At 34.6% G+C, this 12,327-nt stretch overlaps 4 protein-coding genes across 7 annotated transcripts in view; 3 read left to right on the forward strand and 1 right to left on the reverse strand.

The window, feature by feature from the left end:
* Positions 1 to 1,951, forward strand: part of LOC105461972 (protein disulfide-isomerase TMX3-like) — a 4,191-nt gene extending 2,240 nt beyond the window's left edge. The window contains exons 7-10 of the mRNA XM_011708497.1: positions 376 to 616; positions 701 to 893; positions 988 to 1,180; positions 1,278 to 1,951. Of these exons, the coding sequence (XP_011706799.1) occupies positions 376 to 616; positions 701 to 893; positions 988 to 1,180; positions 1,278 to 1,312 (662 nt within the window). The 3' untranslated portion in view covers positions 1,313 to 1,951. The remainder of the gene's footprint in view (positions 1 to 375; positions 617 to 700; positions 894 to 987; positions 1,181 to 1,277) is intronic.
* LOC105461955 (programmed cell death protein 5) lies at positions 727 to 4,043 on the reverse strand. Of its 4 annotated transcripts, none has more exons than XR_976005.1 (5): positions 3,615 to 4,043; positions 2,714 to 2,819; positions 2,469 to 2,632; positions 2,270 to 2,388; positions 727 to 816 (listed from the first exon to the last, which is right to left on the reverse strand). XR_976005.1 is itself a non-coding variant. In XM_011708481.1 (4 exons), the coding sequence occupies exons 1-4, from the start codon at positions 3,678 to 3,680 to the stop codon at positions 2,338 to 2,340; spliced, it is 387 nt and encodes a 128-aa protein (XP_011706783.1). In that variant the 5' UTR covers positions 3,681 to 4,043; the 3' UTR covers positions 1,477 to 2,337. The 4 variants fall into 4 exon arrangements, 1 of the variants encoding a protein (XP_011706783.1); XR_976007.1 differs by lacking the exon at positions 727 to 816 and adding an exon at positions 852 to 941; XR_976004.1 differs by lacking the exon at positions 727 to 816 and adding an exon at positions 1,477 to 1,593.
* A 1,791-nt stretch (positions 4,044 to 5,834) lies between these two features.
* LOC105461981 (zinc finger protein-like 1) lies at positions 5,835 to 7,610 on the forward strand. Its single transcript, XM_011708504.1, has 3 exons — positions 5,835 to 6,149; positions 6,290 to 6,595; positions 6,730 to 7,610. The coding sequence occupies exons 1-3, from the start codon at positions 6,048 to 6,050 to the stop codon at positions 7,285 to 7,287; spliced, it is 966 nt and encodes a 321-aa protein (XP_011706806.1). The 5' UTR covers positions 5,835 to 6,047; the 3' UTR covers positions 7,288 to 7,610.
* A 1,029-nt stretch (positions 7,611 to 8,639) lies between these two features.
* The window catches only part of LOC105461990 (D-beta-hydroxybutyrate dehydrogenase, mitochondrial), a 4,431-nt gene continuing 743 nt past the window's right edge, over positions 8,640 to 12,327 (forward strand). The window contains exons 1-5 of the mRNA XM_011708515.1: positions 8,640 to 8,728; positions 9,027 to 9,240; positions 9,771 to 10,067; positions 10,512 to 10,817; positions 11,108 to 11,348. Coding sequence (XP_011706817.1) covers positions 9,048 to 9,240; positions 9,771 to 10,067; positions 10,512 to 10,817; positions 11,108 to 11,348 — 1,037 coding nt within the window. The 5' untranslated portion in view covers positions 8,640 to 8,728; positions 9,027 to 9,047. The remainder of the gene's footprint in view (positions 8,729 to 9,026; positions 9,241 to 9,770; positions 10,068 to 10,511; positions 10,818 to 11,107; positions 11,349 to 12,327) is intronic.

Consider the following 12,327-nt stretch of genomic DNA (forward strand, 5'->3'; position numbering starts at 1 on the left):
ATATATATATATATATATATAATTATTTTGAACTATTAAGCACAAAGCTGAAAGCTCTAGTTCATATCGATAAGGCTTTCATTGTCCTAGTTGTATTTTTTTTATATATCAGTCTAGTGTCATTGTTGCTTTTATTAATATTAAAACAAAAAATCTTAAATTATTTAGACTGATCTTGTTTCAACATTAAAAAAGTAACGAAAAAAAGTAACGAATCGTTATTTTTTAAGTAACGGTAACGGTAACGAGTTATTTTTAAAAATTAGTAACTAGTTATTTTTTTAACTCGGTAACGAGTAACAATAACTAGTTATTGCTTTTAAAAAATAATTTTTCATTCCCTGAATTTATATAAGTGTTTAATTCGAATTGTAGGACATAACTTGAGCGACACGGTACAAGTGAACGAGACGCTTTACAAGTGGGTGAACGCAGAGCGTTTTCCAACGTTCCCGAAAGTAACCAGAGGAAACATACATCAATTATTCTTGACAAATAAGAATCTCGTTTTAGCGGTGGTGGAGGAAAATCAGTTGGAAGAGGTTACGCCTGACATGTTGGAATTCAGAGATATGGTTGAATCTGTGATCAAGAGTAAACGAGACAAGTATCACGAGTACGTTTGTTGTCACATTTATTGAATGACATTCTGATTGATTTATAAGTGCTAAAAGTGAAGTCGCAAAATCGTCGCTTTCAGTCATTTTCAGTTCGGTTGGATAGGCAGTCCCAATCTAGTCAACAGCATAGCGATGACGGCATTACCTGTACCGAGCTTACTTGTGATAAATACAAGTACCCATCACCATCATATTCCTGAGGATGAAACAGAAAAACTAACTCCATACGTGATAGAATTGTTCCTAGAGCAGATACGCAACGAGAGCGCTCCGGTACGGGCATTAACGTGACTCTCATGCTTGTGTTTTCAATTATTCAATCTGTATTAAAAGAGTAATACATTAATGAGTATTTATATACTTTCAGCGATATGGTGGGAACAATTGGCTAGTACGTAGTTATAGGAAATGGTTCGAAATGAAAACTATGTTGACTACAATGTGGAAGGGCAATCCTATTTTAATGATGGTACTGCTCGGATTACCGTTTGGATTTCTCTCGTTAATATGTTACGGCATCTGTTGTCCAGATTTGATGGACGCGAATGATGACGAAGATGGTAATTCATTCCTTTTTATTTCTCACGAGAGACCAATTTTTATTTAATGATAATGAATTTTATAAATATATATATATGATTTTTTTTTTTTTTTCAGAGAATACCGGGACGTATCATATGAAGAATGATTAAAAAATAGTTACTATTAATAGGTATATTATACAGAATTCCAAGACACATTTTTCATTATGTATATGTATAGTGTATATAAACGCTTATGATTGTAATATGTTCTTAACAAAAATTTGCCAAAGCAGTTTTAAGATTGCGAGAAGTTTTATACAATAATTCATATATTTTCGACATTCCATATATATTTTATTCTTGATCCATTTCGTACATACGATGCTAATTTCTTTTACGTGTTGTATATATAAAAGAGAAATTATGTGTATTCCTCCAGACAATACGACCTACGGAATTAAGCGAATATGTACACACTGGGAAAATTTTGTCTTAACACAGCTTTAACAAAAAAAAAAGAAAAGAAAAAAAAAGAGTATGTAATATATATCAAAAATTTGTATATTAAACACAATTGTTCACATAGTTTGTAAAATCATATTAAACATCAAACTAATTGGTTTTTGTATATGTATGGATAAAATAATATTTAGCATTGTGTGCAGGTTGTGCGAAATGTTTGTTGTACTGTTGTAGACTGCAAGTGTGACTGTCATTTCTTTTTAGAATGGAAAAATAATTGTGTTTGCTGAATGTATTTATATGTATACAAAAAAAAGATCTAAAGAGTAAATATTTCTCCAGATATATATTATTATTACTATTATTACAGAGAGAAATATAATAGGTGGGGCTCTGTATGAAAATGATTTTTTGATCTCTGGAAGATCGAAAAGTGGAAGATTATGAGGTGAATGATAATCCATTGGAAATCTGTATTTCAATCAAGTTACTACTATTACAGATGTACGCAACATTCAATTGCAAAGTGAATGATAATATTGCGATGAACCCCTAATTACTACCAAAATTCGCTCAAGTGTCATTAGTAATTTTCTTTTTTATTTCAATGCAGCACATAAAAATAACAGGACTAAGCAAAAAGTAGTGGGTATTGTAACTTACTGCAAATATGAACCATGAGCGCAATGTCTCTAATTTAAACACTCTTGAATGAAAAATTTGTACAATTGCTACAAGTCCATATCGTCGTCGAAATCCATAGCTGCTCTTCTTCTATCAAACTGAAATATAAAATTTTCGTTTTGTTACTTCCTTATTATACATCATCAAATGCACGATTTTATCACACAATTATATTAACTTTGACTATCGTCCTCTTTTGCGTCTGCTGATTGACATTTTCGAGTAAGTTGATCAGTTCTTTCTCTCCAAGTTTGCCAGGTAGCTGTCCGCGTTGTGCCATGTTCAGGAGCATCTCTTCCACCATTTTGCCCTTCTCCGGTTTTCCAAGGCAAAGCGTATTCACTGTTCGCAAACATATGATACATATTGTAAATCGTTCATCTCATCCTTTAGTGACATCGATAATAAAGTAAACTTAATTACATCTCGCTCTAGCCGACTGATCCAACACTTGGGTCAGTATAGCATGTTTCATCTCCTCCATTTGCTGCATCCTCTCCTCCATCTGTTTATCGTTGGCATTATTACCCTAAAAACAATAAATATATTTACTTAAACAATTTTAATTTCACTCGTGCAGAGTGTTAAGCGACAAGTTAATCTATGAATCTATACTACATATGTATTAACGAGTTGAGGGAGAGAGAGGTGTACTGAACAATATCGACATTGAGGAGAGCATAGAGCAAAAAAGACTGGTTAACGTTAGCTAGTACAATCAAATTTGTTAAGAAGATAAGGCAAAATAATATAACAAAATACACAAGAATAGATATTAAACATATAATAAGGCCCATTTTCATAATATACGGTTAACGAAAAAGTTAGATTAACTAAAAAACGGTTGAAAGTTAATTAAAACACACTTTTCATAAGCTTAAAATCAAATAAACTAAAGATTACGTGTACATCAGTTCAGTTGACATCCAGTTAACTGGTTGATTAAGTCCTAATCGAACGTCATTAAACAATAAACTTCTTGGTAATTTTTAACCTTTAGGTAACCGTACATTGTGAAAATGGGCCCAAGTAACTTTGTGTCACGGAATCCAAAGGACTGGGTTGAAGGCACACAAGTTTCCCAACCGGAAAACATAACCACCAAAGGAAAAAAAAATTACATATGTACTTCACTTTTACTAATGTTATGCACTCTGTAAAGACGAGTATCGTATAGTATTGTAGTTCATGTATTTCGGTAATTAACAAAAAAAATTGAAATAATAATTAATCGTTAAAGCAGATGATTCATAGCTTTGAGGTTATTAAGTCACAAGTCCCAAAATACAAGATTGCGCGGAGTGTGTCTCGTGTCAGCATTTACCTTATATTGAGCCTGCAATTGAGCCAGACGTTGCTGTCGCAACGCTTCGAGTTCCGGGTCCGACATACTTGCACCTTCGTATTTTTTTTCTTTTCGGAGCTCCTTCAAGATTCTATCTCGCAACTCTGCTCTACACTTATATCGACAAATCTATCTAAATATAAATCAAGCCCGGGTCCTTCTCTATAGTATTCGCCGTACACTTTTATGTATATATGGTTCACGAAGTCATGACATTCTCACTTTTTTAACTCCGGATTAAACACAAACTCCCAAATAATCGAAATTCCAAATTGTCTTGATTCCTCGAAACCGTAGATGCGATAAAATAAAGAGTGCACCTTTTTCACGTCAACAACCGACGAGGTATTTAATTATAAAGACGATCGGCGGCGTCGGTCGGACAAAGAGGCAAAATTTCGTGACTGTCGAGTGGGCTCGGGGGGTAATTGAAGAACGTTGACATTACCAACCGCGGGGGCTCTACCGAAGGTAACACATATAATTATACTACTATAATATGTATGTATATGTATATATGTATATCATATATACATATATACATATATACATATATACATATACATATACATATTACAATATATATATATATATATATATATATATTTTATTTTCGCAATGAAAAGTTTACATACGGGGTGTCCCGAAATTCGCGAATCGAAAATATCACAGCAAGAGAGTCTTCGAAAAATTAAGTAGAAAAGTTATTTGTAATTTTTTATTTTAAGCAACAGTTTTCAAGATATAAGGGTTAATCGTAATCTACATAATTGGCTAAATTTAAACTCTTGTATCTCAAAAACTACATGCTTAAATTAAAAACTTACAAATAACTTTTTACTAAATTTTTTGAAGACTCTATGGTATTTTGATTCGCGAATTTCGGGACACTCTGTTGTATTTCTTTCAATTTCGCAACGCTTTCTTTTTTCGCTGAATCTTTTTACGAAAAGAAGAGAATATTTCCACGTACAGGAAAATATATAATTATTACACTGCATTAAGTCGACTAATTGCGATAATTTTAATTAGCAGTGCAGTATATACCACCGACGAGATACTGATCTTATAAGACCGAGATACTCTTAAATGTGGCTGTTTAGCGAGTGTTTAGTAATTGCTAAAATTTAAGCAATTATAGTCAATAATATAACATTAATTTTATGATTTATTAAAATAGACCAATGTTTTTTAGACATGTATATGTATGCAGTATGTACATACATACAATACATTGTAATTCATCTGTATTATATCTTGCTAATATAAAATATAATTAAGTAAAGACTAAAGTTAAAATTATTTAACTTTTTTTAACTTTTTAACTTTATACTTTTATCTTATTATATTAATTAAACTAGCCACTACCCAAACCCTGATTATAAGTATTAATACTTAATTTATAAAGCATTTATATAATGAAAATCATGATTTTAATAATGTATTATTCAAATAAATTGCAAATTTATGTCAAAAGTCGATAATATCGACGCTTTGCAATTACCTCCGGGCCCTCCGGGCCCTTTGGCTGACACGAAAATTTATTTAGGGTCAGGGCTGTCGGTTTTTAAGAGTATTTCGTCGGTGGCAGTACAAATGTGCAGAAGAATTTTGCAACACCTCGATCTGTTAATCCGTACTGATTTAAAGACTATATTTATACATTTAAATTTTAATGCAATATTCATCGACGCTTTAATTTCCAATTTAAAATAATTAACAGGTCTCTAATTAGTGTGCTAGCTTTTATATTTAAATAAGTCATAAAAATAAACAAATAAATAGACAAAGTATTTTTGATAATCATTTACATTAAACATTTACATTTAACATAGTTTTTTATCAAGTATTAACTATAATTGATAAAAAAAAATACTTTAAGTATTTATACTTTAACTTAAAAAAAATACTTTATTTATTTGTACCTATTTTTATGACTTATTTAAATATAAAAGCACACTAATAGGGACAGGCACACTAATAGGGGCACACTAATAGGGGGCAGTAACCTTATATCTTTGTTTAATTTACTTGATATGTATTCCGTCAAACGCATATCACATATTTTATTGTATGTACATTAATTTTTATTATCCGATATTTCTCGTGTAACGTAATACGATCGTTACGATTGGCGGACGGATTGGAGGAACGTCGAGTCTGTTGGTTATTTCCGATAATACCGAATCTCGGCCCGGCTGCGAGGGACTGTCAGACGACGTGGCCGACGAAGTATGGTGGGCAGTGCAAATAAAGCGGTGATATTATCTCGAGTTTCCGACATGTCGCGCGGCGACAGGGCTCAATAAAGCGGGCGCCCGGTTTTGCGAATTGGACCCTTCGACCGCGCATTTCCACGGTCGCGTCTCGATCCCTCTCGTCTCGCGTTTGTCGCGCGCACGACGTTGCAACATGGGTCTGTGCAAGTGTCCGAAGAGGAGGGTAACGAATCAATTTTGTTTCGAGCATCGAGTCAACGTATGCGAACACTGCATGGTTACGGGACACCCGAAGGTACACCTTTCTCCAAATTTCGTTTTTTTTTTTTTTTAACATTTTTGAAAAGATACCTTCGACACCCTCCTTCGCGCGGCGTCGAACGGCGTTCAACATAACCTACATGTATATATTAATGTTCTACTGATTTTACACAGTGTATCGTACAGTCGTATCTCCTGTGGCTCCACGATCATGATTACAATCCAATTTGCACCCTATGTTCGGACAAACTGAGCGACGGCGATTGCATAAGATTGACGTGCTACCACATGTACCACTGGGTGTGCCTGGACCGATACGCCCGAGATCTGCCGGCGACGACCGCGCCGGCGGGATACACCTGTCCCACGTGTAGAGTGTGCATCTTTCCGCAGCCGAAACTGGTGTCGCCAGTCGCGGACGTTCTGAGGGAGAAATTGGCCGCTGTCAACTGGGCCCGGGCTGGTCTCGGTTTGCCATTGGTACTCGTCGCGATATACATATACATACTATACGTGTATTATTTTATCTTACTTATTGTCGTTCAATCAATGTATTGCCAAAAAGATGTATTTTGTATCTTGTATACCGTATAAAATGTTTGCTTTTGTCGCAGCTGAGTGACGACAGGGAACAAAAGCCGGAACAGGAGCGTCCTTCGTCGTCGATAACTGTGGAGAACTCCATGTTCCAAAATCACACAGCGGCTACACCGTCGTCGCCCACAGTCGCCGTGTCTCGTACAAGCAGCACCATAAATTCGAATTCCATCGTCAGCAACGTACACGCGAACAGTCAAAAGCTCGGCCCGCCCTATTCGGTCGTGAATATCGACTCGTCCCTAGGACTGTCCGCTCCGGCATCGAGGAAGGTGTGCGAGGCCTACGACGATCCGAAGGACGTGTCCTTCGACCACGACGAGAATAAGTATCAGCGCAAGTCGGCTGTGGAATGGTTCCGAAGATGGTGGAAACTGATATCGAGGGCGCCCGTACGGCGGAAAACCGCGGGATCTCTGTACAAGAGATACGCCGTGTTGACCGTTATCGGTGTATTGTTCTTCGTTGGGATTATCCTGCTCTTTTCGTGGCTGGGCAGAATGGCGACCGACGGCGATCTGAGTTTCGACGTGAAAGCGAATCCTAATTTGAAATTCGAGAAGTCGGTAATTTAATGTACTGTGCGCATCACGCGCGACCACAATTCGTCGATTCGTCATGAGGTACGAATGAATAAATGCAATCTCTGGAAATGCGAGGGACGTGGCAGTCGTGAATATGTAACTGGAACGCAATTGCAATACGTGAAAAAGCACAACTTTGTGGGACAGTAGGACATTTATTATAAGCTTAGTGTAACGTTTGTTAATTTTTATGTAAATTATATCTCACAGCGAAGTTGTACATTTAAATCTGTAAAGGCTTGTCGATTTATATAATCTATGAAACCATTGTATGAAAACTATCATATTAAAAACTTGTTTTCTTATCCATATATTAAGACCGAGGAACTTGGAATTATTTTTGCATGTAATATTTTTTATATTGTATTGTATTGTATACATACACAGACACACACACACACACACACACATAGATATATATACACACATATATATATATATATATATATATGCATCTCATAATTTTAATAGCGATAATCGGTTTTATCTAATTTTTTTTGTTATCTAATCGTTTGTTATTTGTATAATTCTGTATTTTATGATTATTAATTATTATTTGGTATATAATCAGTCTTAATTTACTGCAACATGAAACGCTTCATTTTTTTTTCGGCCAGACAATGTCTTCCAATGTATTCATGCGAGAATGTTTTTTTTTTAAAGCTGGAACTTTGGAAGAATGCAGCAAAGTATTTCTCTAAGATATCTCTACAAGCGTAAAAAGAGATATACACAATTCGATACGTTTTTTCTCTTCTTGTAGTGTGTGGGATATTGAAATTCAAATGAAGACTGTCTCCAATCGCCTATAAACATCTAACCCATGAAATATTAAAATGCTTCAAAACAATCGCACGTAAAGTGATAAAGCCTATCCATGTATCTGTATTTTTATGGACGTTTATTTAAAACTGCATAATATTCTTTAAAAAAAAAAAAAACAGATTTTATTATAAGATTTTTTAGTCGAGTTATTTTTTGTTGTAGCAAATAAAAATGAGATTTTAAATAAAAATTTGTGTATGTTTATTTGGTAACAGAATAATAAGAATCTGTGGCCATATTATACAATATTAATTTAACTAATTTTTCTAAAAAACGGGAGATACAGCAAGTAAATCGAAATTGAATGTACTGTAAATTGAATATACTAGATATACTAGACTATATCTGAAATGTTTTGAACAGTAAAAACGGGAACATGGAAAAGATTGTGTTTTATTTTAAACACTCTACCGCGTATTCCACATCGAAAAACGACGGGTACGACGACGTCACGCGAGTCGGGTTGATCGGGTCACATTTCTTAGCATTCTAGAGAGGCCGGTCAGGCAAGCTGGATCGTGCAGGATCATTCTCCTTGTAGCGGTGGACGCGGTGAGCACAAGAATCGATCGTCGATCCTCATATTTTCGTGACATTGCTGTTATTTGTAAGTATTTACCATGCTATTTAGCACATTTATTCAGCTAAAATCTTATATTTTTTATTTGCTACAAAAGATAACTCGACTGAAAATCTTATAATAAAATCCGTTTCTTTTTTTAAAGAATGTTACGCAGTTTTAAATAAATATTCATATGTGTTAAAATTTACTATACGCGATAAAAATATAAAAAAAAATCTTTACTCTATTAAGCGTGACGATATTTAAATTAATTCATATAATGAATAGTTGGAGACCGGTTTGCGCTTGAGTCGTTTAAGATGATGCTTGTGTTATCGGGCAGGCAAACTGGCCGGTGAACTGTATGGTGGATGAGCGTCCTGCACATAATTTAAAGATGAATTCGGTGGAAGAAGTGTATGGTAGCGGATGGGCAGCGTGGTGGAGGAAACATTCAATGGCATTACAAATTGGGACGACAATTTCGTGCAATATCGCGTATCTCGTGGACGCCGGATACACGCGCAAGGCCGCGATGCTTTCGATGATTTTGCTGGGTAAGGGGGAATCTGTTTGCTCGCTTTGCTTAATATCATCCGTTCGCTGACTTTGTCAAATTGAAAAACCTAACGCATTTTCCTGATGCCTCAAATCTTTTCTTAGAAATTTTATCTGACTTGAAGGAACACGTTATTGCGTCTCCTTTAAATTTAGTGTATTTTATAAGAAAAAATGCCGAAAAAAAAACAGTTTTAAGCACAAATAAATCAATAAATTCGCAATTCGCATTTTATTCTACAATTTCGTAATTAATTTAATTTTGTTTAGTAACTTTGTAACGGCAATATAAACTTTATCTTTTGTTCAATTTTACATGTAGTTACGTAAAATAAATGTACTTTAAAAAAAGAAAAATCTTATCACGAAGTTTTTCAATTAATTTTTCTATTATATAAAATATTCGTTTAGCATTCCAGCTTCAGCGAAACTTTAATATAGGAAGCTGGGATATGTTAGCTAAGAATCAAAAGTTCAAATTAGCGAGATATTTAAGGAAATTCCTCATTGTCCTTTCTTTTTTCCTTAGGTGGTGCTACTTTATACTGTTTCTTCGGTCGTCGGCGGACAATCAGTGCGCGGGATCTTATCGTGATAACCGGTTGTAATTCCGGTTTGGGTTACAGTCTAGCGATGCACTGTCGCGCCAGGGGTGCGACGGTTTTGGCCGGAGTACGCGAAATAGCAGCAGTGTCTAATTCTAATGCTGCCGTTGAAGCATTGGAGAACAAGGGCATTATCGTTCACCATCTCGATATCACGAATGCACAATCTACTCGGGATTTTCGAGACAAAGTTAGGAAACTGTTGGAGGAGCAACAGTTAGGTGAGCGATACGAAAATTAACAATCGAGGAAAATGCTAGAGGTGTGCGAATCAAGCATTTGCATTCGAATCGAATCGAATCGAATTTTTATAATATGTTCGAAATCGAATCGAATCGAATCTGAAATTTTTACTTCGAATCCAATTGAATCGAATTTCTTTAATTCAAATACGAATCAAATCTGAATCCAATTTTTCCAGATTAACATTACATTAGGTAATCAATTCAAAATCAAACCATTGTTGATTCGAAATTCTCGAACTATTCGATTTCGAATCTTGCAGATTCGAAAACGAATCGAATCGAATCTACTGTGATTCGATTCGATTCGAATTCGAACTATTCGTACACCTCTAGAAAATGCGATACTTATATATAGAAATGAGGTAAATTTATAATCTACATAAGATTTATATATTTTTGTTTGCGCTTCACCGTCCGCAGTATTGCGTGCATTGGTCAATAATGCGGGGGTGATGGTTTTCGGCGAATTCGAATGGCAAACGCAGCATCTCGCGGAGCATCAGATCAATGTGAATCTGTTGGGAACGATGAGAATCACGCGAGAGTTGATGCCAATTTTACGAGGGAATCGTAGTAGAATAATCATGGTATCCAGCCATTGCGCCGATCAGCCTCTGCCGGGTATAAGTATCTATGGAGCTACGAAGGCCGCTCTCACCGCGTGGACCACTTCCCTTCGAACAGAAGTTGGCAAATATGGGATCGAAGTGGTCTCTTTTATACCTGGTCAGTGTAAAACTCCCGAAATCATGTCTAACTTTCGATTGGCACTGATTGCTCTCTAAATTTTCTGAAGTAAATCTCACACCAAAAGATTGAAAATACTGCCACTCGGCCACTTGAGTGGCAGTATTTTTACTCTTTTGGAGTGAAATTCACTCCAAAAGAGTGAAAAGTCACTCCAGAAAATTTAAAGTGTGAGAAAAATATATGTTGTTTGGATGCGTCGAATATATTTTATTTATTTTTTCTCTTTTCTTGTTACGGTTTTCTCTCTCTCTCTCTCTTTATCACAGGAGGCTTTGTATCAGAAAGCAATATCATGAAACGGCAACGGCTGCACTTTGATGAAATGAGACGACACATGTCGGACGAAGCGAAACGATTTTACGGCAACTATTTCACTCGATACGCGGAGTACTTTTCTCAGGTCTCGCCTACGAGAAATCAAGGCAACGTAAAGGTCCTTTCGGAACCGAGGATCTATGAAATCTTCGACAACGCTCTTCTCAATATCTATCCTTCGGCGGTTTACAGGTAAGCTATATATTGTTAGCGATGATCAAATAGTTAGAGTCAAATCCAGTAACTTCAATTAGGAATTTATGATCGTTTTAATGACATTATACCGCAGATAATCGCGATTATTGTAAGTCTAGAAATATATCGCGGATAATCACATTAATAATCATAAATTATTTTACGTTTAATTTTTATGATATATTTCGCATAATTCGATCACCAAGTGAAAAAATGTTTATTATATTATACGATCAATAATTGGAATCAAATCTCGTATCTTAAATTAGGAATTTATGATCGTTTTAATGAAATTATACCGCAGGTATAATCGCGATTATTGTAAGTTTAAAAATATATTGCGGATAATCACATTGGTATCATATAAATTATTTTATGTTTAATTTTTATGATATATTTCGCAAAATTCGCTCACCAAGCGAAAAAACATTTATTATATTATACGATCAATAATTGAAATCAAATCTCGTATCTTAAATTAGGAATTTACGATCGTTTTAATTAAATTATACCGCAGATAATCGCGATTATTGTAAGTCTAGAAATATAACGGATAATCACATTAATAATCATAAATCATTTTACGTTTAATTTTTATAATATATTTTACAAAAATTGCTCATCAAGCGAAAAAACGTTTATTATATTATACAATCAATAATTGGAATCAAATCTCGTATCTTATTATAAATTAGGAATTTATAATCGTTTTAATGAAATTATACCGCAGGTACCTATAATCGCGATTATTGTAACTCTAGAAATATATGCAGATAATCACATTGGTATCATATAAATTATTTTACGTTTAATTTTTATGATATATTTCGCAAAATTCGCTCACCAAGCGAAGAAACGTTTATTATATTACGATCAATAATTGGAATCAAATCTCGTATCTTAAATTAGGAATTTATGATCGTTTTAATAAAATTATACCGCAGGTATAATCACGATTATTGTAAGTCTAGAAATA

Source organism: Wasmannia auropunctata, unplaced genomic scaffold, assembly GCF_000956235.1.
Source record: "Wasmannia auropunctata unplaced genomic scaffold, wasmannia.A_1.0 LD336099.1, whole genome shotgun sequence".
In the NCBI taxonomy this organism is placed as follows: domain Eukaryota; kingdom Metazoa; phylum Arthropoda; class Insecta; order Hymenoptera; family Formicidae; genus Wasmannia; species Wasmannia auropunctata.